Source organism: Oncorhynchus kisutch, linkage group LG19 (assembly GCF_002021735.2).
Source record: "Oncorhynchus kisutch isolate 150728-3 linkage group LG19, Okis_V2, whole genome shotgun sequence".
NCBI classification, from domain to species: Eukaryota; Metazoa; Chordata; class Actinopteri; order Salmoniformes; family Salmonidae; genus Oncorhynchus; species Oncorhynchus kisutch.
This window is the reverse complement of record NC_034192.2, coordinates 11,132,682-11,158,686: the sequence shown is the minus strand read 5'-3', so window position 1 is coordinate 11,158,686 and position 26,005 is coordinate 11,132,682. Positions and strand designations below refer to the sequence as shown.

General features: G+C 40.9%; 3 protein-coding genes and 1 non-coding gene across 15 annotated transcripts; 1 reads left to right on the top strand and 3 right to left on the bottom strand.

Annotated features, from left to right (window-relative positions):
• Positions 1-461: 461 nt before the first annotated feature.
• Positions 462-589, bottom strand: LOC116355127 (small nucleolar RNA ACA64). Its single transcript, XR_004204371.1, has one exon. It is a non-coding gene; the product is annotated as a small nucleolar RNA ACA64 (small nucleolar RNA).
• Positions 590-5,231: 4,642 nt separating this feature from the next.
• Positions 5,232-13,077, top strand: LOC109864599 (sodium-coupled monocarboxylate transporter 1-like). The gene is made up of 15 exons (XM_031798246.1): positions 5,232-5,582; positions 6,123-6,188; positions 6,290-6,341; positions 6,465-6,532; positions 6,734-6,888; positions 7,052-7,192; positions 8,607-8,736; positions 9,911-9,999; positions 10,303-10,412; positions 11,589-11,656; positions 11,737-11,823; positions 11,948-12,162; positions 12,383-12,486; positions 12,580-12,668; positions 12,763-13,077. Exons 1-15 carry the CDS (start codon positions 5,232-5,234, stop codon positions 12,883-12,885), a joined length of 1,848 nt encoding a protein of 615 aa, XP_031654106.1. The 3' UTR covers positions 12,886-13,077.
• A 1,264-nt stretch (positions 13,078-14,341) lies between these two features.
• On the bottom strand, positions 14,342-16,679 carry LOC109864701 (electron transfer flavoprotein regulatory factor 1). 8 transcript variants are annotated; one of them, XM_020452570.2, is made up of 3 exons: positions 16,559-16,679; positions 15,366-15,442; positions 14,342-15,215 (listed from the first exon to the last, which is right to left on the bottom strand). In XM_020452570.2, the coding sequence occupies exons 2-3, from the start codon at positions 15,408-15,410 to the stop codon at positions 14,970-14,972; spliced, it is 291 nt and encodes a 96-aa protein (XP_020308159.1). In that variant the 5' UTR covers positions 15,411-15,442; positions 16,559-16,679; the 3' UTR covers positions 14,342-14,969. The 8 variants fall into 8 exon arrangements, with proteins under 8 accessions (XP_020308159.1, XP_020308160.1, XP_031654243.1 ...); XM_020452571.1 differs by having other exon boundaries at positions 16,549-16,644; XM_031798383.1 differs by having other exon boundaries at positions 15,366-15,439; positions 16,549-16,605.
• Positions 16,680-19,961: 3,282 nt separating this feature from the next.
• On the bottom strand, positions 19,962-25,404 carry LOC109864298 (electron transfer flavoprotein regulatory factor 1-like). 5 transcript variants are annotated; one of them, XM_020452005.2, is made up of 3 exons: positions 25,291-25,404; positions 20,765-20,841; positions 19,962-20,594 (listed from the first exon to the last, which is right to left on the bottom strand). In XM_020452005.2, exons 1-3 carry the CDS (start codon positions 25,292-25,294, stop codon positions 20,349-20,351), a joined length of 327 nt encoding a protein of 108 aa, XP_020307594.1. In that variant the 5' UTR covers positions 25,295-25,404; the 3' UTR covers positions 19,962-20,348. The 5 variants fall into 5 exon arrangements, with proteins under 5 accessions (XP_020307594.1, XP_020307597.1, XP_020307593.1 ...); XM_020452008.2 differs by lacking the exon at positions 25,291-25,404 and adding an exon at positions 21,427-21,498; XM_020452004.2 differs by lacking the exon at positions 25,291-25,404 and adding an exon at positions 21,272-21,396.
• Positions 25,405-26,005: the final 601 nt, after the last annotated feature.

The following is a 26,005-nucleotide window of genomic DNA, read 5'->3' as shown; positions in this document are numbered from 1 at the left end:
CTGTCACAAAAAGGGGTCCCCAGACCCAAAAAGTTTGAGACCCCTGCCATAGAGTACATACCTGCATAGCCTTGTGTTTCTTGCGGTGGGCCGCCCTCTGTGAGGCATCCTTCTGAACAGCTGAGAAGGTCTGCAGCCCCACCTGCTTCTTCAACAGCTCCTGGGACAGGTTTTTCAGGGTGGGGTCTGGAGTACAACACAGAGATACATTCAATTAGTGCTCTATTTAATCTCTCTCCAGCGGGCAACCAGCATACAGATGACCAAACAGTTGAGAGGCGGTCAGCCACACCCAACAGTGAGGGTAGCGCAGGTGTGTCTCAACATGACCTGGTGGAGGGGGAAAACACATTGCTCCGTTACACCAAGGGGAAGCCAGCCTGTTTAGAGGGTAAAATATTACATTCAATGATCCATGATGTAGATCTATAGTTCTAGACTGTATCATCAACCCATAGAACAAGTGTAGGCACATGGGTTTAATCACACTGCTATACAGAGCAGGCAATAAGCTTAACATACCACAGTACTTTAGGACTTTTTATCTCACCCCAGACAACGGAGATGCCGAAGGTGATTTTCAGACCAGGCCCATCTGATAATTACGTGATGGTTGATCTACAACCAGCGCTCCGACCATAGGAAAGACAGCACAAACAGATGTGGTGCCAGGCTAGAGGTAGTGTCTTACCCAGGATGTTAGTGAGTGGGTCTTGAGGCTTGCTGAGCTCCAGTAGGCTACAGTCCTTGGTGAGTTTGGTGACCAGGGTGAGGTAACTGAACAGCAGTCTGTCTGCTGCCTTCTCCTCCTCCTCAATCTGACAGACACACAGATATAGAGCAGCCGTTAGTACAGGTGATATAAAACATCCTGCTGAGATAATGCTTTTGAAAGTATAACTTTCCACATAGTTTATATCTTAAAAGTTTGATTTGCAAAATACTTCATGTTCGACTCACGTCTTCAAAGTTGTCGGGGTGGATCTCTTTCTCGATGAGGGGCAGCAGGGCATCGAAGCGGAGGCCAAACCGAACCCCCTCTACCTCCACAAACAGCCCACACACCTGGGCCCCCAGACGACGCAGAGACACCTGAGGGTAGGGGTCAGAGGTCACAGCAGGAGGACATGGGGTGCATCTCAAATAGTCTCGAGTGGATTTCTCTCCTTTATTTGCACTTCATCAGACATTTACATTGCTTTATTAGATGCATAGAGAAAGACAATTAAGACTAGTGTGTGTGTGTGTCTGCATGTGTGTCTGTCCGTGCGTCCATACCTTGTCTCCAGACAGCCAAGTGTTGACCAGGGTGAAAAGAGTGTTCTGGTGTTCCTGGTCCAGTTGACTCAGCAGTGATTTGATAGCCATGGCGTCCATCTTCTTACAGCGAGCCGAGTCATCGTTAACCATGGCCAGAGCCAGAGGGACGAAGAACAACCCACTGTGCTGCAGCAGCAGGTTCCAGGACAGAGACTAATCAGTTACACACAGGAGTAGAATTAGGTTGTCCCAAAACAAACTGATCTAAGGTCAGTTTTGAGTTTATTCCCTCTAAATGGTTAGTATGTGGGATCTGTTTCTATAGCCAACTTCAACCAGGAGCAGTGGGTATAGAAAGCGACCAGAGTTACTTACTCGAACTCAAGTAATTATGGGATGTGTGTGTGTCAGGAGGATTGTTGTGGATACCTGAGAGAAGGTCTGGAAGATATAGACCATCAGCTCCAGAGAAGCCTCTCTTCCTGTGTCAAACTCATAACTAAAACAGAGAGAGATTTTAGTATCAAAAGTCACAATCGACTTACATCTAAAACAACGAATCCCTTCAAACACAAATATATCCTACCGGAGCTGGGCCACGATGAAGTCCAGACGTGATCTCAGTTTCTTCCCCAGAGGATGATCCAGGATATACTTCTGGTAAATCTACAGGTGAAAATAACACTCAAATAACTTTTTACAAGACACCTTCAAAATAAAATACAAACGGTAAAATACAGGTTTGAAAATGTATATAAAAAGAAACAAAACCGTACATGTCTGCACTGGACCCTGATCATGCCGTTCTGCCCGGCAACAGACAGCTTGGCCACTTTCTTCATCAGCTCCTACCAGAGATGGTACTACCAGCTTCCTGGACAGGATGGCCTGTAGGTGGCGATAGAGAGGATATAGTACATATTACAGAGGACAGATTAAGAATTTCATTATACACTTTGAAAGCAAATACATCAATATGTCTGGTTAAATAAAGGTATAAAATGCTGGGGTCTGATGTATTAGGTGTAGCAATCAAATATGGTCTCAGGTGAAGAGTGAGGGTGTTAGCTACCTTTAGCAGGCCGAAGGTTGTCGCCTGACGTGATTGGTCATAAATGTCCTCCTCAGTGTATCCCAGCAGCACTTGCAGCTGCGTCTCAGTTATCGTGTGTGTCTTCATTTTCTTTACTAGGATGGTGATGGACTGACAGCAAAAAGAAGGATAATTCAATCAATTTGATACAGACAAATTTCTGTCATTTCTGTGGTGGCAGACGGGCTCCAGCAGGAGGTCAATGAACATGCTCAGCTCCTCAGACTGGCATCCTGCCAGAAACCTCAGCACAATGGAGGAACGCTGCACAGCGCCAGACTGGCCCTGGAACTTACTGCCAGTCTTACTGCGCATCGGCCCAAACAGAACCCTACAGAGGTTAGAGGAGAGGGGGGATGGGTTGGTTATATTGGAGTAGTAAAGGTGACACATATATAGGCTACAAGTTTAAGTTCACTTGAAGATGCAACACACATACACACACGAGTAATCACAAACACACACCTCATAAGCAGTGGGACAAGCTGTGCCCTGTGTGAGGCGTCCACCACGGCCTGCTCCTCTGAGATGTTGAAGTGAACGATCTCATCCTTGAAGTGTTTGTCATCCAGCAGCCTCTCCAGATTCTCCCTGAACACAACAGTCAGCACATCAGTCAGAGACGTTCAATAACGCAGGACTGTAGGTCCAGAAGCACAGGACATGTCAGATATAGTAATAAAAATGTATTTTTCTGTATCACATCAAACACAGAAAGACAGTGTATCAAATGTCCACCAGATATTGAATCCTGATATATTAGCAACTCTATGAGCCTATCGGCCTGGACAGCTTCAAAGAGGCAGCAGAGCAACATTGTTGACAGGGTCTCCACAGGGTCTCCACAGGGTCTACACAGGGTCTACACAGGGTCTCCAGAGTGATTCTGTGAACTAGGTCAGTGGTACATTACGGGAAATGAAATAACAGAACATCACAACTCCTGTTAGATGAGAAATTGAAAGTAAATGGATAGTTTAATAAGGGAATATAGGAACTCCTGTCGGATCTGTGGTTCCTTGGGGGAGGTTAACATTCCAGCTCAGTGATGACTCCGATCTATATCAGTACTGGTAACAATGACTCCCATTGAGAGACCGGGAGTCCATAACGAATAGTATCCCTTACTCTTACTCCAATCACCTGAACAAAAATGTTAAATGGTGATAGTGGAAAGTACATTCTATGCCTGGCACACTGTAAAAGGACTGAAGGTATGTTAAAACAAGAGTTAAGATGAGATGTTGAGTGACAGTGTCGTTTGGAAATAACCCAGAGAGCAGACTTACATGTAGGGGAGGACGTTGGGGTCTTTGTAGGTCAGAACACACTCCAATGCTGCCCTCTGAATCTGCTGGTCCTGGTGACACAGCAACTGAACAGACACACAGTCACACACTGATAGCAGTACACTGACGGAGACTACCTGCTGTTTAGGTAGATAGGCTGATAACGGGTCAGATAAGTACGTTTAATTGAGCATGCAGTTGATATGCAGGCTAAATGGGCATATAGCGAGAACAGCTGAGAGTGAATTGACGCGAGTAGCCGATGTGAGTGCGACCTTTAACGACAAAAACGTCATTTTTAACACGTTTAATAGGGGATCTGCAGTCTCAGAGCATAACATACTTCATTATAACTCTCAGTTCTGTCATGTGTTAAATGCAATAGCTAAGCAGTCGACGCTACCTATGCTAACAGCGGTGCTGCAGTTTCCCAACAACATGAATGTGTTCTCAGATTTATGAGACGACGACTTGGATCTTCATTTTTGACGTGTCTCTTTTTCTGATATATGCAAAAAGAAAAGTATATATATATATATATATATATATATATATAAAAACAAAATACATATATATTTGTGTGTAATCCAGAATTCAAATGTGTATGAAAACAACAATGTATAGGCTAAATATGTTTACACACATGTCTGATGCAGGGGCGCAGCCATGTTGGATGAAGCATCATGGGAACGTTTTGCTTTTCCACGTGGTGAGAAGACACAGAATGGGGTGTGGTTTTGAAACAACTTCAAGGATGACTTTCTGGATACTATATGGATACTGACTGACAGCTCAGTCAGTATCCATATAGTGTCCAAACAGCGTCCATACCAGTGGCTGCTCCTGAGGGGAGGACGGCTCATAATAACGGGTGCAACAGAGCAAATCGAATTGCATCTAACACATGGGTGTATTTGCTACCATTCCAACTATGCTGCTCCAGCCATTACCACAAGCCTGTCCTCCCCAATTAAGGTGCCACCAACCTCCTCTGGTCCATACATGTACTAACTAGTGGAAATGACATGCTGAACACCTGACACATTATACTGGACTGGACATGTTAGTATAAAGATAGCTATATTTTCTCTGGGGCCCAAAAAATGTTCAGAAGTGTGTGTGTGTGTGCATGTGTGTGCGCGGATGTGTGTGTGTACGCATGGGTATGCCTCTGTGTGTGTCCGTGTGTACTAGCCATCCAAAGGGTAGGGCTGATGACAGGGGTACTTATCGGTTCAGCCAACAGAACAATCCCAGCTCTTGATTTCGTGGAGAGTTGGAGAGGTGTGCTCACTGCTACCTGCTAGTAATGTCTTTGAGAAACACACAGGCACACTGAAGACTTCAGAGCTCACTGCTATCCTGTTTCAGCTCATATCCTGTCTGTGACAAGGACATATGGACAAGGACAACATTCTATCTGAACGCACAGCAGCCTACTGCGAGCTATCGTAGATTTCACAGAGAAATACAGATTCTCTGCCGTTCATTGCATTCCAATAACAGAAACCACAAGGGACTACAAGTTGTGGAATAGGACAATCTTCCAGTGAGTACAGTCGCCTATACCTCACAATCAGAAGGCTACAATGGCAGCCTCTCCAGTGATTGGATCCTTTGTGGCTGCGGACTATGCAGTCTTTGCTCTGATGCTGCTGGTGTCTGCAGCCATCGGGGTGTACTATGCCATCGTCGGAAGGGGCCAGAGCAGCTCCAGAGAGTTTCTGATGGGGGGCCAGAGTATGACAGCCGTACCTGTGGCTCTGTCCCTGACTGCCAGCTTCATGTCGGCTATCACAGTGCTGGCCACCCCAGCCGAGGTGTACCGATACGGGGCAAGCTACGGCCTCTTCAGCCTCTCCTATGTGCTGGTGGTGGTGGTCAGCTCAGAGGTCTTCCTCCCTGTCTTCTACAGGCTGGGCATCACAAGTACCTATGAGGTTAGAATCAATCCACCCTGTTGAGTTGATTTGTGTTCTATTCAATTCAACAGAAATTGTATAACATGTTTGGTAGAGATTAGCCAGATGAATTGCAATGCACATTCTAAGCAATTCTAAATCCCTGAAATTAATATATTGGGGGTCACAAAGTATTGTTCAATGTGACCAATTGACAAATGCAATCTATTCAGGAAATAAAATACTGACCTAATTGTGTAATCTTTCTATAAAACAAACAGACTGCTGTTACAGGTAAAATCATAGTAGTCACGGCTCCATTGCTTAATATCTCTGCACCTGTCCATTCCTTAGTCTTGTTGAGATGCTTATGGTGAGATTATGATTGTGATTCAAACAGCTAAAATATGGGTCTGTGTTTTATCTTCATTAGCTGACTGAATCATCCTCTTACTGACTGTACTCTTTGCTTTGTCTTTTGGGCATCACACATGAATTCATGTCCCTGTCCTGTCCATGGGAAATGTAACAGAAAGGTGTCCTATTTCTTTTTTTCTCCTCATGGTCATCATTCTGCAGTATCTGGAGATACGGTTCAACAGAGCCACCCGTCTGTTAGGGACAGTGATGTTCATTGTTCAGACTGTGAGTTCCTTATCACAACACTCTCCTACTCCATATTATGAATTACATGAATATGAGGTGATTATAAGAGCCACCATGTGTTATGTCTCTCTGTCTCACAGATACTATACACAGGAATAGTCATTTATGCTCCAGCTCTGGCATTAAACCAAGGTGCAGTAGTCTCTAAAAGTCATGAAAGAATTTCATTTCGTGCCCCATCGGCATTGAGTGCACTTGAAACCACTCCTCTGCTCAATGATGTCCCTCTCTCTCTCTTTTTCCTCCTCTCTCCAGTGACTGGGATGGATCTCTGGGGTGCTGTCATTTCAACAGGAGTGGTTTGCACGTTTTACTGCACTATGGTACTGGACAGGCAGTGATGTCAATAAATAATGCTGTAAACATAATTTTATGTGACATTTATTTTATCAACATTTACTCCCTGATATAAGGGAGATACAGATGGAGGTTAGATTGAGACTTGATTTGTGTAGCACTGTGGTGACCTTTGAGGTGACCTTTAAACCATGTATGTAACACGGCTGTGGTGTGTATTGTGACAGGGCGGTCTGAAGGCGGTGGTGTGGACGGACGTGTTCCAGGTGGGCATCATGGTGGCAGGCTTCCTGTCTGTCATCATCAGAGCCGTGTTCCTGCAGGGAGGAGTCTCCAACATCCTCAACCACGCAGAGCTCGGAGGACGACTCAACTTCTGGGAGTGAGTGGATTGTCATGTAGATTATAGATGTAAAAGAGTAGGAGAAGATCTGCACCTGGACTTTGCGCAGTATGTTGGCGCAAAATATAAAACATTGCAAATGTCTGAATCTCTCTCTCTTTCTCTCTCGCTCTCGCTCTCTGTCTCTGTCTCTCCTTTATAGCTTTGATGCTAGTCCACTGAGGAGGCACACCTTCTGGACAATCACATTTGGAGGCACGTTTGTCTGGACCAGTATCTATGGGATTAACCAAGCCCAGGTGCAGAGATACATCTCTTGCAAATCCATGACTCACGCCAAAATGTGAGTCATCATCTTCCTGGAAGCATAGAGTAAAGCATGAAGATCTAATTCCTGTTTTTCCCCAGTGTTTAAAGTGGAACTGACAGCATTTTAGCAACATGAAATCTTATTCAAATGTGTTGATTTTTGACACACACAAAAAAAATCTGGCAAGCGAGCACTAACATATGGTTATTTTAATGTTCATACATTCTTAGAATGTTTGGGAATCACGTATAGTAAGGCATTTATGACAGCCGGCCGTGACCGGGAGACCCATGAAGCGGTGCACAATTGGCCCAGTGTCATCTGGGTTAAGGGAGGGTTTGGCCGGCCGGGATTTCCTTGTCCCATCGCGCTCTGGCAACTCCTTGTGGCGGTCTGGGCGCCTACAAGCTGACTTCGTTTGCCAGCTGGACGATGTTTCCTCTGACACATTGCAGCTGTCTTCCGGGTAAGCGAGCAGTGTGTCAAGAAGCCGTGTTTTGTAGGACGCGTGGCTCTCGACCTTCGCCTCTCCCGAGTCAGTACGGGACTTGCAGCGATGGGACAAGACTGTAACTACCAATTAGGGGGAGACTGTAACTACCAACTACCAATTAGGGGTAAATAGACACTGCAGTAAATCAAATCTAATATAAACGACTGTCTCGTCCAAGTCTACACACACCGGTGCGCTATAGCAAATCAGAGCTATGGTAGGGCTGTGTACAAACAAGCCATTTGAGTAAAAGTCTGAAAGTATTTGTTTATAAATATACTTAAGTATCAAAAGTAAACCAGATGGTACTATTGTCTTGTTTTTTAATTTAGGGATAGCTAGGGACACACTCCAACACATGTAATTTACAACAACAAAACACATTTGTGTTTAGTGAGTCCACCAGACCAGAGGCAGTAGGGATGACCGTGGATGTGAATTGGACCATTTTCCTGTCCTGCTAAGCATTCCAAATGTAACGAGTACTTTTGCGTGTCATGGAAAATGTTTGGTGTAAAAAGTACATTATTTCCTTTAGGAATGTAGTGAAGTAAAAGTAAAAGTAGTCAAACAATATAAATAGCAAAGTACAGATACCCCAAAAAAACTACTTAACTAGTCATTTAAAGTATTTCCACTTAAGTACTTTACACCACTGGTGTTTACAGCCAGTTGCAACAGCGCAACAATATCAACAACTAATGCTAGCCAGAGCAAGATTAGCTCAAATGTAACGAAGGAACATAAGATAAACCCTCTCAAACCTTTTCAGATAGTTGGCCGCCAAAATTGCACTGATAAACGATGGGGAAGTTGAAGCCTATTCATCTTTCTGATAACACAAACTCTCTCTCCCCATTCTCTCAATCTTTCTCTCTTTTTTCTCTCTATCCCCTCTTTCTGTCACTCTTCTCTTTCTCTCTCTCTCTCTCTCTCTCTGTATTTTCTTACCAGGTCTCTCTACATAAACCTATTAGGACTGTGGGTCATCATGCTGTGTTCTGTGTTTGCGGGGCTGTGTCTGTACTCCGTCTACAAGCACTGTGACCCCTGGACAGCAGGCATGGTGTCAGCGCCAGATCAGGTTGAGGACACGAACCAGGAAATAACACTTTAATAAAGACCGCAGGTTGATGTTTATTGGGATGAGTTTTGTCCTGGAGGCAGAACTGAGCGATTACTGCTAGATTGGCCAGGTTAGGGTTAGGTAGATTTTATGACAGATTTTGTGGTTGTGTCAGGTAGTGACCCCTCTGCAGAGCTGCCTCCAGAACAAGATTCAAGACAAAAAAAACATTAACCTGTATAAATACCAGGCACTGTGTCGTGTAAATTTGCTGTATTACCAAATCATGAGAGAGCAAACCACACACAAGTCAGAGTTATCATAAAGTCCATCTTTAATTATATGAGCTTCACCATAGCCCTGTGACGCTCAGATCAATTCAGTGTATATAAATGAATTCTCTGAGAGTGCTTACAAAACAGTTCCTAGTATCATTTATAGCCAAGACACACATAGCCAGACAGCATTGGCTATAAATGATCGTTCAGTTTGGTCTCCTAAACCAAAGTTCTTATCTCATTCTTGGTACCACTTAGAACCAAAACATTACACCATCCAATGGCATATATCAATTGTCAATTCTAGACACTCCCATCAAAAATACAACCCCTCCTGGACAAGCTCACAGAGAGAAGAGTGAGCCTCTAGGTCAAGATAAGGGCAACCTCAGAGGGAACATACAATGGTTCCAAACACTGCCATCCTCCTCTCCCCAATGGGAAAAGTAGGGAGTGACTGGCACACAGACATTGTGGAGCGAAGAGATAATTGGTTCCCCCTCAATCATCCCTTCACATGGTTTAAAAGATACGTTTACATATGAAGACAAGCCTGACCTCTCCCCTCACTGGGGCCCAAGTAACCTTTTTCCCACATAAGCATACTTGTGAAAATTGATAAAACATCTTATTTATCAATGTTACCTAAAGGATTCTGATTCTGCTACCACAACTGTCAATATTACTATTCTGCCAGACTGACACTTTCAGGAAATATTTTTTATCAGTTTCAACTGATAACTTTACCAGCCACTAGGTGTAACCACCTTAAACATTTTTTTGTGGTAAAACTTTTTTCCCCGCATCGGCCACACATCCAGACTGTTCCCAGGAAAATATCTCAAATAACCCAAACCCAGGGGTACCACTCAGATAGTCACTGACCATTGACCACACACTTTTTCTCTGTACAGCTGATGCCATATATGGTGATGGACATCCTGAGAGACTACCCTGGACTGCCAGGATTGTTTGTGGCTGCAGCCTACAGTGGGACCCTAAGGTGACTATTCCCATCTAATCCTTATACTGTATGTCAAACTTAATCTTACGTTTGCTTATTGCTACTGTTTATAATGTTAATATGTAACATTATGTTATATGTCTACTAGATTAAGTGTCCTTTTGTTACTATGTGTGCTGAATGCAATATCTCAAGGTTCACAATATCACTACTATGACTTAATATTTACTCTCGCAGCCTATGGTGGGGCACAAAGATGACTATTTCCATAGCACTCACGCACACTGTATGTTATATTTCTGGGTAAATAATAGCACTATATTTGCTCTCTCTTGTCCACAGTACGGTATCGTCCAGTGTCAATGCTCTGGCTGCCGTGACTATTGAAGACCTGATCAAGCCGTACATACACATGTCAGAGAAACACCTGTCCTGGACCTCTAAAGGCCTTAGTGAGTGTATAATATCCATACGTGTCTTTGCTTTTAAGCAGAGCGACACAGGGGAACCCAAGAGCAGACTCAGATGAGGAAACAGGGATGAATGAACCAAAATATTCATTGTTACACAGGGAGATATGGAGTGCAGATCCGGGGAAGCTCAGATGAGTTGCAGAAAAAGAAAATGTGGAGACGGAGGTTGGAGTTAGCTGAGTAGAACAGGGTTAACAGGTCCCGAGGGGAATCCAAGGTAGTGGTTGGGAGTAAAATCCAGAGCAAGGTAGTTGGATGGTGAAATGTGGAACGGGAGACAGGAGCCAGAGGTAAACTGCAATGAGAGTTTTTAACTCTCTAGAGACAGCAGGAGCGGTAGAGATACTCTTAATGATCGGCTATGAAAAGCCAACTGACATTTACTCCTGATGTGCGGACTTGCTGCACCCTCGACAACTACTGTGATTATTATTATTTGACCATGCTGGTCATTTATGAACATTTGAACATCTTGGCCATGTTCTGTTATAATCTCCACCCGGCACAGCCAGAAGAGGACTGGCCACCCCTCATAGCCTGGTTCCTCTCTAGGTTTCTTCCTAGGTTTTGGTCTTTCTAGGGAGTTTTTCCTAGCCACCGTGCTTCTACATCTGCATGGCTTGCTGTATGGGGTTTTAGGCTGAGTTTCTGTACAGCACTTTGAGATATCAGCTGATGTAAGAAGGGCTATATAAATAAATTTGATTGAGAGGATAAACAGTGTCAGGCAGGGAAACAGGCACAGCCGAGTAACAGGATCTTGTCTAATCATAAATGGCTAGAATCATGAACTGACTGAGCAGAGATTACAATCAAGCAGAACAGAAGTGACAGGACTGAATATTTGTAGAGGTCTTGATTATGGAACGAGTTGCAGCTGGTAGGGATCTGCTCTGACTCCAGCACACCTGTCTTCAACCAGAAAGAGGGGGAGAATGTACAGGGGGAGTAACTGCAGGTCAAGAAGACACTAGATGAACACCAGAGGGCATAGCAGGAGCAGATGTGACATTTGCATTTACCACAGAACTCAGAGAGCTATATTCATGTTTGATGATATATTTATCTTCGTATTGATATATTCTTGCTGATATTAGAAATGAATAAACCATGATTTATCATGATTTTAACTGCTATCCCTATGCACCATTCTAGGCTTTCTGTATGGGGCTCTCTGTATTGGAATGGCTGGCATAGCCTCACTCATGGGAAGTCTGCTGCAGGTATGCGATACAACAAAAACATAAAATATGTTGTGTTGAGGTATGCAACTCTAAAAATATGTCTCTGTCTCCCCATGTAGGCAGCTATCAGTATCTTTGGGATCATCGGGGGGCCTTTACTGGGTCTCTTCTCACTGGGGATCCTCTGTCCATACGCCAATGCCACAGTCAGTACAGTCTCTTTAACAAAAGCAGGATTATAAGCATGCAACCAATCTAACTGTTAGCTAATCTCGCTGAACGTTTATGTTGAAGTGCTGATGTGTTATTTCTGTGTGTTCTGTGCTGCAGGGGGGCTTGGCTGGTCTGCTCTCTGGGCTGGTTATGTCTCTGTGGGTGGGGATAGGGGCCCAGTTTTACCCTCCTCTACCAGAGCAGAGTAGGCCTCTGGGTCTGACCACACATGGCTGTAACTTCACAACCGCAGCCGATGCGTTCAACTGGACCACATCCCCAACAGAACCAAGCCTATATACTACAGTACTACAGCAAAATACAGCAGAGAGGTACGTTGTGGGCTTCAGTATCTTTGGTTAAGGACAGGACCGACTTTTTCTGTAGGGAACAAGTATATTGATATGGGCACAGTTAAAACAATTATTCAGTTAGAAATGTACTGTAGAACAGGAATAATTTTGTCATGTTAGAATAGCGAACTGCATCAGCTGTAAACAATATATGCAATGTTATAACTGTTGGATGCCACTATGTTTGTCTCCCCTGCAGACCCTTCCTGGCTGATAACTGGTACTCCCTGTCTTATCTCTACTTCAGTCCTATTGGGTCACTTACAACACTGGTTGTTGGACTGTTGGTCAGTCTACTTTCAGGTACTCTTCCCCAAATGGTAGTGTTGCTTCTTACCATATTACATGTTGTGTCTAATTAACATGTTTTTCACACTAAAATGTGTCTCTTTCCAGGGGGTATGAAGTTGAAGTTGGAACCAAGGGTGACTTTGATGAAAGAAGATACAATGTTATTTTGCTTTTACAAGCTCTTTAAAGCAAGGGTAAGTGATATGAGTGTTTCAATAAATAACCTCCAAGACGTTCTCTCTCTTTCAACCACTTTCCTGTATTCATTTAGCTCTCATCCATACCTAGGCCATGAGACGAGCAGGAAAGCTGGACCTCACAAAAAACAGAGAGAACAAATGTGGAAACAATAACCCCGGCTTCTGCGATGTCCACGAGTTGGATTTCACAAAGAGCAGTCTTCCTACATAACATACTGATAAAACCATGACTTAACAGTTGCTCTTTCTTCTCATACTTCTCCCTCCGCAGTGCCGCTGTTTTTCATGTGACTCATGAATGTCCTGACAGATTGTATCAATATCTCATCTATATCCTCATATTTCTATATACAGTGCCTTCAGAAAGTATTTTATTCCACACTTTGTTGTGTTACAGCCTGAATTCCCCCCCAAAATCCTCACCACACAATACCCCACAATGACAAAGTAAAAACTTGTTTTTTGAAAAAGAAATACAGAAATATCTAATTTACATAAGTATTCACACCCCTGAGTCAATACATTTTAGAATCACATTTGGTAGGGATTATAGCTGTGTGTCTTTCAGGGTAAGTCTCTAAGAGCTTTGCACATCTGGATTGTACAATATTTGCCAATTATTATTTTTTTGCGGTTCTTCAAGCTCTGTCAAATTGGTTGTTGATCATTGTTAGACCACCAAGTCTTGCCATAGATTTTCAAGCAGATTTAAGTCAAACTGTAACTCGGCCACTTAGGAACATTCACTGTCTTCTTGGTAAGCAACTCCAGTGTAGATTTGGCCTTGTTTTTAGGTTATTGTCCTGCTGAAAGGTGAATTAATCTCCCAGTGTCTGGTGGAAAGCAGACTGAACCAGGTTTTCCTCTAGGATTTTCCCTGTGTCATTTATTTGTTATACTGAAAAACTCCCCAGTCTTTATTGATTACAAGCATATCCATAACATGATGCAGCCACCATCATGCTTGAAAATATGGAGAGTTGTACTCAGTAACGTGTTGTACTGGATTTGCCCCAAACATAACTCTTTGTATTCAGGACAAAAAGTGAATTGCTGTACCACATTTTTTGCAGTTTTACTTTAGTGCCTTGTTGCAAACAGGATGCATTTAAAAAAAACTATTTTATTCTGTACAGGCTTCCTGCTTTTCACTATTTCAATTAGGTTAGTATTGTGGAGTAACTACAATGTTGCTGATCCATCCTCAGTTTTCTCTTATCATAGCTTTTAAACTCAGGTTTAAACCGTTTAAAGTCACCACTGGCCTCATGGTGAAATCCCTGAGCGGTTTCCTTCCTCTCTGGCAACTGAGTTAGGAAGGACACCTTTATCTTTGTACTGACTGGGTGTACTGATACACCCTCCAAAGTGTAATTAAAAACTTCACCATGCTCAAAGGGATATTCAATGTCAGATTTTTTTAAATATACCAATAGGTCCCATTCTTTGTGAGGCATTGGTAAACCTCTCTTGTCTTTGTGGTTGAATCTGTGTTTGAAATTCACTGCTGGACTGAGGGACCTTACATATAATTGTATGTGTGGGGTAGAGGAGGTAGTCCCAAAAAATCATTTTAAACACTATTATTGCACACAGAATCCATGCAACTTATGTGATTTTTACTCAACTTATATAGGCGTGTCATAACAAAGGGGTTGAATAGTTACTGACTCAAGACATGACAGCTTTATTTTTAATGAATCTGTTAATTTCAAAGATAATTCCATTGACATTATAGGGTAATTTCTGTAGGCCACTGACAAACAAATCTAAATGTAATACATTTTAAATTCAGGCTGTAACACAACAAAATGTGGAAAAAGGCAATGGGTGTGAATACTTTCTGAAGGTAGTGGATGTAGTAGCCTACATCACATCGACTTGAAAAGACACGTAAAGTTAGGATTGTTAAAAATGAAATATCTTTGACTTGACTTACGTTTCTCATTTATTAAAAAAAATAGGACTATCAGTGTTGTACATTTAAAATAAACATTCATTTGTAATAGCCGTGTCTCATTTATATAATTAAATTACATTGTACATTCTATCATGTATTATTTACAATTATGTACACGAGAGAACTGTAGTCATTTGAACTGTATGATGTCATTTGGTGGATGTCATTCCACAGCTCGAGGTGGGTGGCAAGTGTAGCTCATAACACTTGTCTGTAATATATACCTAACATTTGTGTTTAATTAAGGACGTTTGTGTTGCTAATAACACTTTTGTTCAGGGACGACTAAACTAAAACTTGCACACTGAAGATTCAGCCACCAAATAGCTAGGCTATCAGTCTACCGGTCTGCCTATATTCAGCTCGGCGGACAATTCTTCTTCGTAGTAACGCTTCTTCATGGCTCTGTACTTCCTCAGATAGTACAGGGCCTCCAGTTCCTTGATCACAAACTCCCCACGGTCGACTAGCTTTTTGATCTCCTTAGGGTCTGTGACATCTTTGTTCTTCATAAAGGCACCCTTCAGACGTTCCCTGAAGTAGTCTGCGCCTTTGGGGTATTCCCGTCCCAAAAACAGGAGCTGTCAATGGAAGAAGACAGGTTACCAACGATAATTCCAGGCTTTGGGGATTGTTTTGGAAAGACAGCTAAATATTGCATGAGTGGAAGCAAATTTGGTGTGTGTGTAACAACGGTTGGGTGCATTGACAGCAGTCAGCGTTTAACTTACATTCTTGTACAGCTGTCTAACCTCACTCCTCAGAGGGTTGGCCATGTCACTGCCTGAGACCGTAGCAGCCTTCACTACTGGGATGGAAGAAAAGGACAAAACATACAACAGGTGATTTAGCTGATTATGTAAAACAACAACAGCTCAGAAATGGGCATATGTCTGATTGCTGTCACACATCACATATCCTGTGAGCCTCACAATCTTAGCTGTGTCATGCATACATTTGAGCTTTACCTTGGTTCACTTAGCAGGTAGGTTAGTTAACAGTGCAAATGGGCCACATTGCGACTAGGTCGCAAAGCGAATGATTAGTTAGCTGGCTAGATAATTGGCAGGTGCAATTCAACCAATAATTGCCTTTTGACATTGTGCTGGGAGACATACAAGTAACGTTATTTCTCCCAGCACAACAACGTCAACAGACAAGTCTTGTTCGAATCGTAGCTAATTAGCTAAACTCCCTCGGTTATAAAAACATCCATTGTGATTCATTCACACGATATAATCAATATTCCATTACATTATAATAAGTCCCTTGTCAATAAATCCTTGCAATTAAGTAGTGTCGATAGCTGGTTACTTCGCCCTTCGTCCACACGAGTTCAAATAGGAGTTAATAAACAACGCCGTAAATCTTTTTACATGTCGCAAACCATGGTAACTTGGACGCGAAGACTTGACGGATATCCCAACAAGAGAAGATAGTAACCAACAAATGTTATTTCATTTTACCCATATAGCAAGCTAACCAGAGAGTTATACAATTAATATTGTGGTTAGGTTGATATGTTTACAAGCCAAGTAGCTCGTTTTATAAGTCGACAGCTGTTACTAGCCAGAGTAAGTTAGATTACCAGTTAGCTAGCTAGATAGGACTCAAGGTGAGCAAGTGACTGCAAATCAGCTTCCTTTTACTGCAAGCGTGCTGCACCGTCGGTGTTGTTTCTACTTTGCTTCTTTCAGCCTTATCTTGCTACAACTAAATATTATACAGGAGCGTCAAGTCTAGAACCAAAAGGCTCATTAATAGCTTCTACCCCCAAGCCATAAGACTGCTAAACAATTAATAAAATCGCCACCGAACAATTTACATTGAACCCCCTCCCTTTTTGTACACTGCTGCTACTCGCTGTTTATTATCTATGTAGTCACTTTACCCCCACCTACATGTATAAATTACCTCAACTAACCTGTACCAGTGATGCCAATGACACAAAAACGATTTTCTGTCACACTGTGCCTAGCTGCAAAAGTGCATTGTGAGTGACGTCAGCAGCAAATGACAAATCATTGTTGTCTGACTGCAGCAGCAGTAGTACGGGTTCGACGAGCCAGACCCAATGATTCGTACCCTACAAAAATAAATTGAACTGTATTTTAAGACGGTTAAATGCTCTACTAACAAAAAAGCTGTTAGAATTGTAAGTATATGTATGTCCCTTAAGGTCCTTGTGTAATTGTAATGTGATATTGTACCCCCTAGCTCGATTGTCTAATGTTTGTAATCTATGTAAGCTTGTGTTCCCTCATGTGCTTTATGTATTGATTTGTTAATAAAAATAAAATAAAAATATCAGCGGGAAATAAAAATGGCGAATGTAAAAAAAAAGATTTAAAAAAGAGCCAAACCCAATGAATAGAGTTGGTCATGAATGTTTGATCTTGAACAAACTTGCAACGTCAATCAACATGTCTCAATCAAAATTGTACAGCCAGAAGTACAGAAAAGAGTGGGAGTCTGTACCTGAACAAATGTCAAATCAAATGTTTTGCAGAGATGGCCAGTCAATTTTAGTATTTTTTACATTTATTTTTTATTAAAAACAAATCAATACATAAAGCACATGAGGGAACACAAGCATACATAGATTACAAACAATGGACAATCGAGCTAGGAGGTACAATATCACATTACAATTACACAAGGACCTTAAGGGACATGCATATACTTACAATTCTAACAGCTTTTTTGTTAGTAGAGCATTTAACAGTCTTAAAATAAAGTTCAATTTCTTTTTGTCGGGTAAGAAAATGTGGTTTTCTGTTTGTAAATTTACATTTGTGTATATGAAATTTGGCCATATGAAATTAATTACATAAAAATGTTTCCGCTTATTTCTATCGTATGTTAAGAATCCTAACAGTACATCTCTCAACAATAGTGTAAAATCCTCATAAATGTGTTCAATTATAAACCTACTGATGTCTTGCCACAGTTTTCTTACCTGCATACAATGCCAAAAAAGATGCAACACTGTTTCTGGGTGGTCATTACAAAAGGAGCAATTTGAGTTGATGTTTTCCTTAAACTTCTTCATATAGTGGTTGGCAGGATAATGTTTATGAATAATTTTAAAGGAAACTTCCTTAATTTTGTTAACAAGTAGGTATGTGTGTGGCAACATCCAAACTTTTTTCCAACAGATATTATCAATAAATCCATTCCAATAAGGCATGACATAAGGAACAACAAGGTTCGTATCGCTCTGTTGTTGAATGGACCAAAAGATAAACAAATCTTTCCTACTGATGAGTCAACAGGGTCAATAGAAGGTAGGCTCTGAGGGTCAGGTCTTGACACGTTCCTGAATAACATAGCAACACCTGAGGGAATGGCATCTAAAACAATTGCAAAATCTTTAGGTGTTACAGGGACCTTGTAAAGTGACAAGAATTCCTTATAACTGAGTAAAAGACCCTCTGCATTTACCAGTTGGCTCAACAATAGGACATTATTTCAGAACCAATATTATAAAAACAAATAATTATTTTTATACAATATATCCCGATTATTCCATATATAATATCTGTGTGGAGAAATATCGTGTTTATAAATTAAGGACCATGATAAGAAAACCTGCTGATGAAAAGCAGAAAGTTTCACCGGAACTTTGTCAATATTATAATTGCAAAACAACATGAAGTTAAGGCCACCAAAAGTAGAGAAGACATGATGAGGAATACAATTCCAGATAGAAGTGGGTCTTCTTAGGAATTGTTTTATCCAATTGATCTTAAAAGTATTATTTAAAGTAGTAATGTCCAGAAAATTCAGTCCGCCATTCTCATAAGTGTTCATTACAACAGTTTTCCTAATGTAATGGGTACGGTTTCTCCAAAGAAAGTTGAAAAGCATCTGGTCTATCTCCTTGTTTATTTTACTGTCAAGATATAAAGATAGGGTGCCATATGTTAGTCTAGAGAAACCTTCAGCCTTGGTTATTAGGACTCTACCTTTTAAAGATAAGTCCCTCTGTAGCCATTGATTTAGCTTCTTCTGGGTTTTTTTAATTAGAGGGTTAAAATTGAGTAAGCCTCTAGACTTCTGATCCTTTGTAATGGTTATGCCTAAATATGTAAGTTCTTCTTTTACTGAAATACCATAATATGAAGGTGTCACATAATCTTTGACAGCTATGAGTTCACATTTATTAATGTTAAGATATAGACCAGACGCTTTGGAAAAGGATTGTATCACATTGATCGATATGGAAATTTGGTTAGTGTCTTTCAGAAAAAGTGTAGTATCATCAGCCAGCTGGCTTATAATAATTCCAGCTATGGAAATACCTTGTACAGGACTATTATTTAAAGAATTTGTAAGAAGTTGGGTGATTAATAAAAACAGGTACAGAGAGATAGGACAAACTTGCCTAATTCCTCTCTTTAACTCAAATCTAGGTGAGGTGCCATATTTCAATTTGATAGAGATGTTACCATTTGCATAGAGTCTTAATAGCCTTACAGAAACAATCCCCAAAGCCAAGTCTCTCAAGGGAGTGGAAGAGAAACTGATGCTCTACTGTGTCAAATGCTTTATAAAAATCAAAAAACAATATGAAGCTATCCTCAGTTATTAGGTCTGAGTAGTCAAGTACGGCTACGTTATCACGCAATGACATCACAACGTCATTTAGAAACAAATTAACCTGCCTCCATCAACTTACCCTGATAATTAGTTGGCAACACTGGCCTGTACCCCGGCACACTGACTCGGTACAGGTGTCCCTGTATATAGCCTGGTTACTGTTATTCTTATTGTGTTATTTTTTATTATTACATTTTATTTTAGTCTACTTGGTAAATATTTTCTTAACTCTTCTTGAACTGCACTGGTTAAGGGCTTGTAAGTAAGCATTTCACGGTAAAGTCTACACTTATGTATTCATGTGACAAATAACGTTTGATTTGATATCTCCTAACTTTCTATTCTCTATGTTCTTTCCTTGTAAGCCACCCAAGGATGCAAAGTTAACTTTGTTACTGTTTTGAATAGCATAGCTCTCTCTACATTAGATTCATGAGATATTAGACCTAGTAGATATAGGCCTAGCTAGCTAAATAGATTATAACATGTTTCAATTTCTCCCCAGCATCCGTGAGTCTACTCTTTAGTTATGTTATTTATCTGTACTCACTTTTGCAATGCCCACAAATTGCAAGCATACAGTAGCTTGCAAATTTGTTTATGATCACATTTATGTTCATCAAGTTGAATTGTTGACTTGGTTCAAGTCTGCCAAAAAGAAAGGAGGCAAGCTCATTAAGGCTGAAAAGGAGCAACTTCAGAAAGAATAGGTGAGAAGACAAAAGGAAGGTGGTACTCTAGGACTTCTCATTTAATTCAATCAGAGCACATCAAGCATAACATGTCAACCCTGTTACCCTGAAATATTTTTTTAACATTTTATTTTTTTGTGAAGCTTGCATTTCGAAAGGGGATTTATGGCAAATTTAAGACGAAAACCACAAACCTGTTACGTCAACCCTGTAACTTTAATGGCACTTACTAGTCATTAGTTTTATTTAAGCCCTTGACATGGATTTTTTTTTGGAAAGTTGGACATGTGCTCTTTATGACAGAATGTTAAAATTAGGTGAAAACAATATTTTTGGGGGACCAAGTTACACTACCCAAAATGTTCTCTATTCATGGAACAACCCACATACTGAAGATTCAGCTGCCAAACATCTAGGCTATCAGTCTGTCGGTCTGCCTATATTCAGCAGGCCTAACAATTCTTCTTCGTAGAAACGCTTTTTCATGATGCTATATTCCCTCAGATAGTACATGGTCCCCAGTTCCTTAATCACATCCTCTCCACAATCGACAAGCTTTCTGATCTCCTTGGGGTCTGTGACATATTTGTTCTTCATAAAGGCACTGTTCAGACGCTCCCTGAAGTAGTCTGCTCCTTGGGGGTATTCCCGTCCCAGATACAGTAGCTGTCAGTGGGAAGGAGGCAGGTTACTAGTGATAATCCCAGTGCTTTGGAGATTGTTTGGGACAGATAGTAAAAGATAGCATGAGTGGAAGCAAATCTCATATTGAAAGTAAGTGTGGGTAACAACAAAGCGTGGGTGCATTGACAGCAGTCAGTCAGTGTTGAACTCACATTCTTGTACAGCTGTCTAACCTCTTTCCTCAGAGGGTTGGCCATGTCACTGCCTGAGACAGTATCAGCCTTCACCACTGGGATGGAAGAAAAAGACAAGATTCAACAGGTGAATTACTATTCAGCAGCTGATGTAAAACAGCTCAGAAAGAAATATGCTTATGTCCAATTGTTGTCACATCACGTATCCTGTGAGCCTTATAATATTTAGCTATCCGTGTGTCATGCATAGTGCATTTTAGCTCATTCTACCTTTGTTCACTTAGCAGGTGGGTTAGGTAACAGTACAAAGTCTTACGGCTAGGTGGTAAAGCGAATGATTAGCCAGCTAATAGTAACGTAATTGGCTAAACACCCTCGGTAATAAAAACAGTAATTTGCTTTATTATTAGTCGATTTATTCACACGATATAATTTAGTTTCGTTACATTATCGCTAGGCTCCCTTATCGATAAAATCCTCGCAGTGCTGTGCTGAACCCTATCTGTCTTGCTGAAAACTGGCTACCTGGGAGCATTACGTCAAACAGCGCGTCGATTCCAGAGTCACGGCTAGAAGGGATCCAGCTTTTGTCAAATTAACATCAGATTTGACTTTTCATAGAAGGTTAGAAAACTGGTTCATGGTTAGCTAAAATAAAAAATTTAAAATGAACTTTTTACGTTAATTTGACGAAAGTTGGATCCCATCTAGCCATATCCGAATACAGCTGTTTGAGGGACGAGCGTCGCATAGGAGTGACACGTTCTGAAGCGTTGCAGACAGCCGACCGTGCAATGAGGATGGTGGACTGAATTTTCTGGACTTTACTACTTTAAATAATACTTTTAAGATCAATTGGATAAAACAATTCCTAAGACCCACTTCTATCTGGAATTTTATTCCTCATCATGTCTTCTCTACTTTTGGTGGCCTTAACTTCATGTTGTTTTGCAATTATAATATTGACAAAGTTCCAGTGAAACTTTCTTATCATGGTCCTTAATTTATAAACACAATTTTTCTCCACACAGATATTATATATGGAATAATCGGGATATATTGTATAAAAATACCTCTCTGTTTTTAGAATATTGGTTCTGAAATAATGTCCTATTGGGGAGCCAACTGGTAAATGCAGAGGGTCTTTCACTCAGTTATAAAGAATTCTTATCACTTTACAAGGTCCCTGTAACACCTAAAGATTTTGCAATTGTTTTAGATGACATTCCCTCAGGTGTTGCTATGTTATTCAGGAACGTGTCAAGACCTGACCCTCAGAGCCTACCTTCTATTGACCCTGTTGACTCATCAGTAGGAAAGATTTGTTTCTCTTTTGGTCCATTCAACAACAGAGCTATACGATCTGTTTGCTTGTTTCTGTTTGCTTGTTTCAGCAGGATGTTGTACCTTATGTCATGCCTTATTGGAATGGATTTATTGATAATATCTGTTGGAAAAAAGTTTGGATGTTGCCACACACATACCTACTTGTTAACAAAATTAAGGAAGTTTCCTTTAAAATTATTCATAAATATTATCCTGCCAACCACTATATGAAGAAGTTTAAGGAAAATATCAACTCAAATTGCTCCTTTTGTAATGACCACCCAGAAACAGTTTTGCATCTTTTTTTGGCATTGTATGCATGTAAGAAAACTGTGGCAAGACATCAGTAGGTTTATAATTGAACACATTTATGAAGATTTTACACTATTGTTGAGAGATGTACTGTTTGGATTCTTTACATACAATTAGAAATAAATGGAATCATTTTTGTAATTAATTTACATTTTTTGGCCAAATTTCATATATACAAATGTAAATTTACAAACAGAAAACCACATTTTCGTACCCTACAAAAAGAAATTGAACTGTATTTTAAGACGGTTAAATGCTCTACTAACAAAAAAGCTGTTAGAATTGTAAGTATATGCATGTCCCTTAAGGTCCTTGTGTAATTGTAATGTGATATTGTACCCCCTAGCTCGATTGTCTATTGTTTGTAATCTATGTAAGCTTGTGTTCCCTCATGTGCTTTATGTATTGATTTGTTGTTAATAAAAAATAATTTTAAAAAACGTGCAAGCGACTGCCGACTGATTCCGGTTCATATGCAAGTCGGAACTAGGAAACTCTGACATTTCCTACTTGTTGATTCGTTGAATGCGGCACGCATATTACTACAACCAGTTAGCACATCGGACATGTTAGAGTTGTATAGTTTCAACTAGAACATGAACGCGGCATGACTGATCTACAAAGAACCTTGCGTGATAAATAACTACTCACTGGGAGCGTTTGAGTGGTAAGGCTAAATTAACCGACTGTAGAGGAAAGTCGCGGAGTGAAGTCGGGGAGGTGCATCTGCGACAGCCGAAGGTCTGACACGAATCTGGTTTTCCAACAGCAACGCTCAGATTAATCTGTCAGTGTTGCCATTGTTTATACGTTTTTCTTTATGTCGAAATAAACATGTTTTCAAACCCCATATCATACACTAACAAACTGACATGTGTGTATTGTACAATCAATTAGTGTGAGGGCCTCAAACATCACATGAATTTATCCACTGTATACATTAATCATGGCAAAATTGGTTCCTGTTTAAATGATTTTCTTTGGTTACTTTTGCACGAGTAAAAAAACAACAAATAATTGGTTAACAATGTACAGTAGCTGTCTACAATGCAGGCAATGGCTGCAGGATGAAATTGGTGAAGAGCAACCGCAGAAACTTGCAGTGGACTTCAGTCAAAACGTCATGATCTCATGACAAGTTGGACAATTTTTATTGCAACACACTTTGTCACCGACTTGACAAAGTGATTGGCTCGAACGCGCCCATTATTATTTGTAGTCAGTCAGTTCAAGAGCATAAAACGGTGTTGTATCATGGTTAAATTGGCCTTTAAAGCTGGCTGCAATGTCAAATGCACCCAGTCAGTCAGTCATAATTTAGCCAATGGGTAAAATAATTGGCTCATTCGACATTGAAGCCGACTTTAAAGGCGAGTTGAGACTTGACTGATCTACAAATCACCTTGCATCCTAAATAACTACACAATATCATTTGTAGATCAGTGGAGGCTGGTGGGCGGCGCTATAGTAGGACGGGCTCATTATAATGGCTGGAATGGAATGAAATCAAACACGTTAAACATATGGAAACCACGTTTGACTCTGTTCCATTTCTTCCATTCCAGCCATTACAATGAGCCCGTCCTACTATAGCTCCTCCCATCAGCCTCCACTGTTGTAGATCAGTCAGTCAGTCCCAATTTACCCATGTTACATCACAGTTCTGACGCTCCATTTAATCCTCTATGAAAACCAAATGGTCCAAACATCATGTCTACCATAATCCATTCAAAAGTTATTTAAGTTTTTACCCTTGTAGGATGGACAGAATTTGGGTAACTACTGTAAATCAATGGAGGCCAGAGAAAAAAAACTGTCAAAAATCCTAGAGAGATTTACCCGGTTACCAAAACGTCACACCAGGGTAAGCCTACACAAAACACGACCCTTATTTTAAGTGTTTCTAAGATCCCCTATGGGAAAAATGAATGGTGGAAAAACGATTGGAACCATTTCCCTGTTTGACCGCTAGCTTTTATGGATATTATGACTCATACTATGGTACTCTGTTAGGTGATTTCTTCCCTCAGCTGTCTATCATGGACTCCTGGTTTCAGCCAATCGGTGTGCCCGAATGGACATTTGGACTCTGGCCCTTCCCACTCTAGCTCAGAGTGATCAACATCAGCTGATGAGGATGCAAAGTTTTCAGTGTTTTCTAGAAGTGTTTTGCGTTCATCTGCCATAAGAAGTGATTTTGTGTTTCTATGTGTGTGCTAATGTGTCGTGGTGAACTAGACTGGAGAATAAAACTCTGGATATGGACAGATCTGCCTGGTTCTTGCCAGATCGCCTGTAGTGGGTCAGACCAAAGTAGAGTCCGTTTAAATTACTAGCGGATAAGGGCATCTTCAGCCAACCGCTCAGACGGGTCCAACTAGCCGTTTTTACACCTGTTCTTTTTCAAAGATTTCTCACAAAAACAAGGGTATCTCTGTGAAATGTCAACGAAACACTGAACATATACCAAGCTTTTTATTTTCAAAGCCTTTTACATTAAATTCCGCTTGTGTCATCCTAATTTAGTTTTTTTGCGACCCGCGGAAACAACTTTGAAGACGACGATCACAATGTAAAATCCTCAATAGATGTTACGAGAAACCTGCATTGCAATGTCAACAGAGCTCGGTGCTTATTATCAGATGTATTTGGAGACGAAATCCGAGTTTTGGGATATAGTATCAATAAAATGTTAGAGAAGGAGCCCACTGAACGATTCAGAACATGAATAATCATATTTCTCTTTGTAAAACGGGCAGAGTGGGTGGAGACCCTATGACCTATGTCATTGACCGTGTTCGAGAGCATCAAAACGACTGCAGGTGACTGCCGACTGACTCATCGACAAAATCACATTTCATCATAAATAACGACTCATTAATATTTGTAGGTCAGTCAAACTTTACCCATAATACGGTTTTGATCCTCTTGAACACGGCCAATGTCTTACGTCAGAAAGCACAAAGAGCGTCACTCTTCTTGACGTGAGACAATATGCACCCGATGTATCAAAAACTGGGAACTCGGAAAAATACTATTTCCGACTTCAGTGCATTCACGACAAATGAGAACTCGGGAAAAAACGAGCTCCAACCTGGAAAAATCGCTTTGAACGGTAATCCCACTCGGAATTCCATGTCGGCAACCCAGGCCTCTTTCTAGAGCGCAGACTTTGCGACCTGAAGATCACTGACGTCGAATTTCCCAGATGTAATGAAAGCACAAAAATATACAGTACATTATGGGTTTGAACCTCTCGACACGTGCTTACATGGACCTGTGTGTCAAGATTTTGATTGTATGACTTAATTTGCCTTTTTATTGACGTTTTATTTTGATTGTATGACAAAAACATTTTTGAAAAAAGGGCATTTTACGTTATACAATCAAAATGTAACAGTCCCCAGCTCAGGCCTTTAGCTTACGACCTCGGCACTCCAGTCAAGCCCCATGGGGGAAAGATGAGGCCAAGAGGGTATGTCACTTCTTGAGATGCAAAACAATATTTTAGTGCTTTTGACAGCAAAGATAGATGAAAGGGCAAATGGCTTGGAGGTAGGGAGAATACGATAAAAATTGAGGCCATTAAAAAATCTGTTGACTATCTTCGGAGAAGTGAAA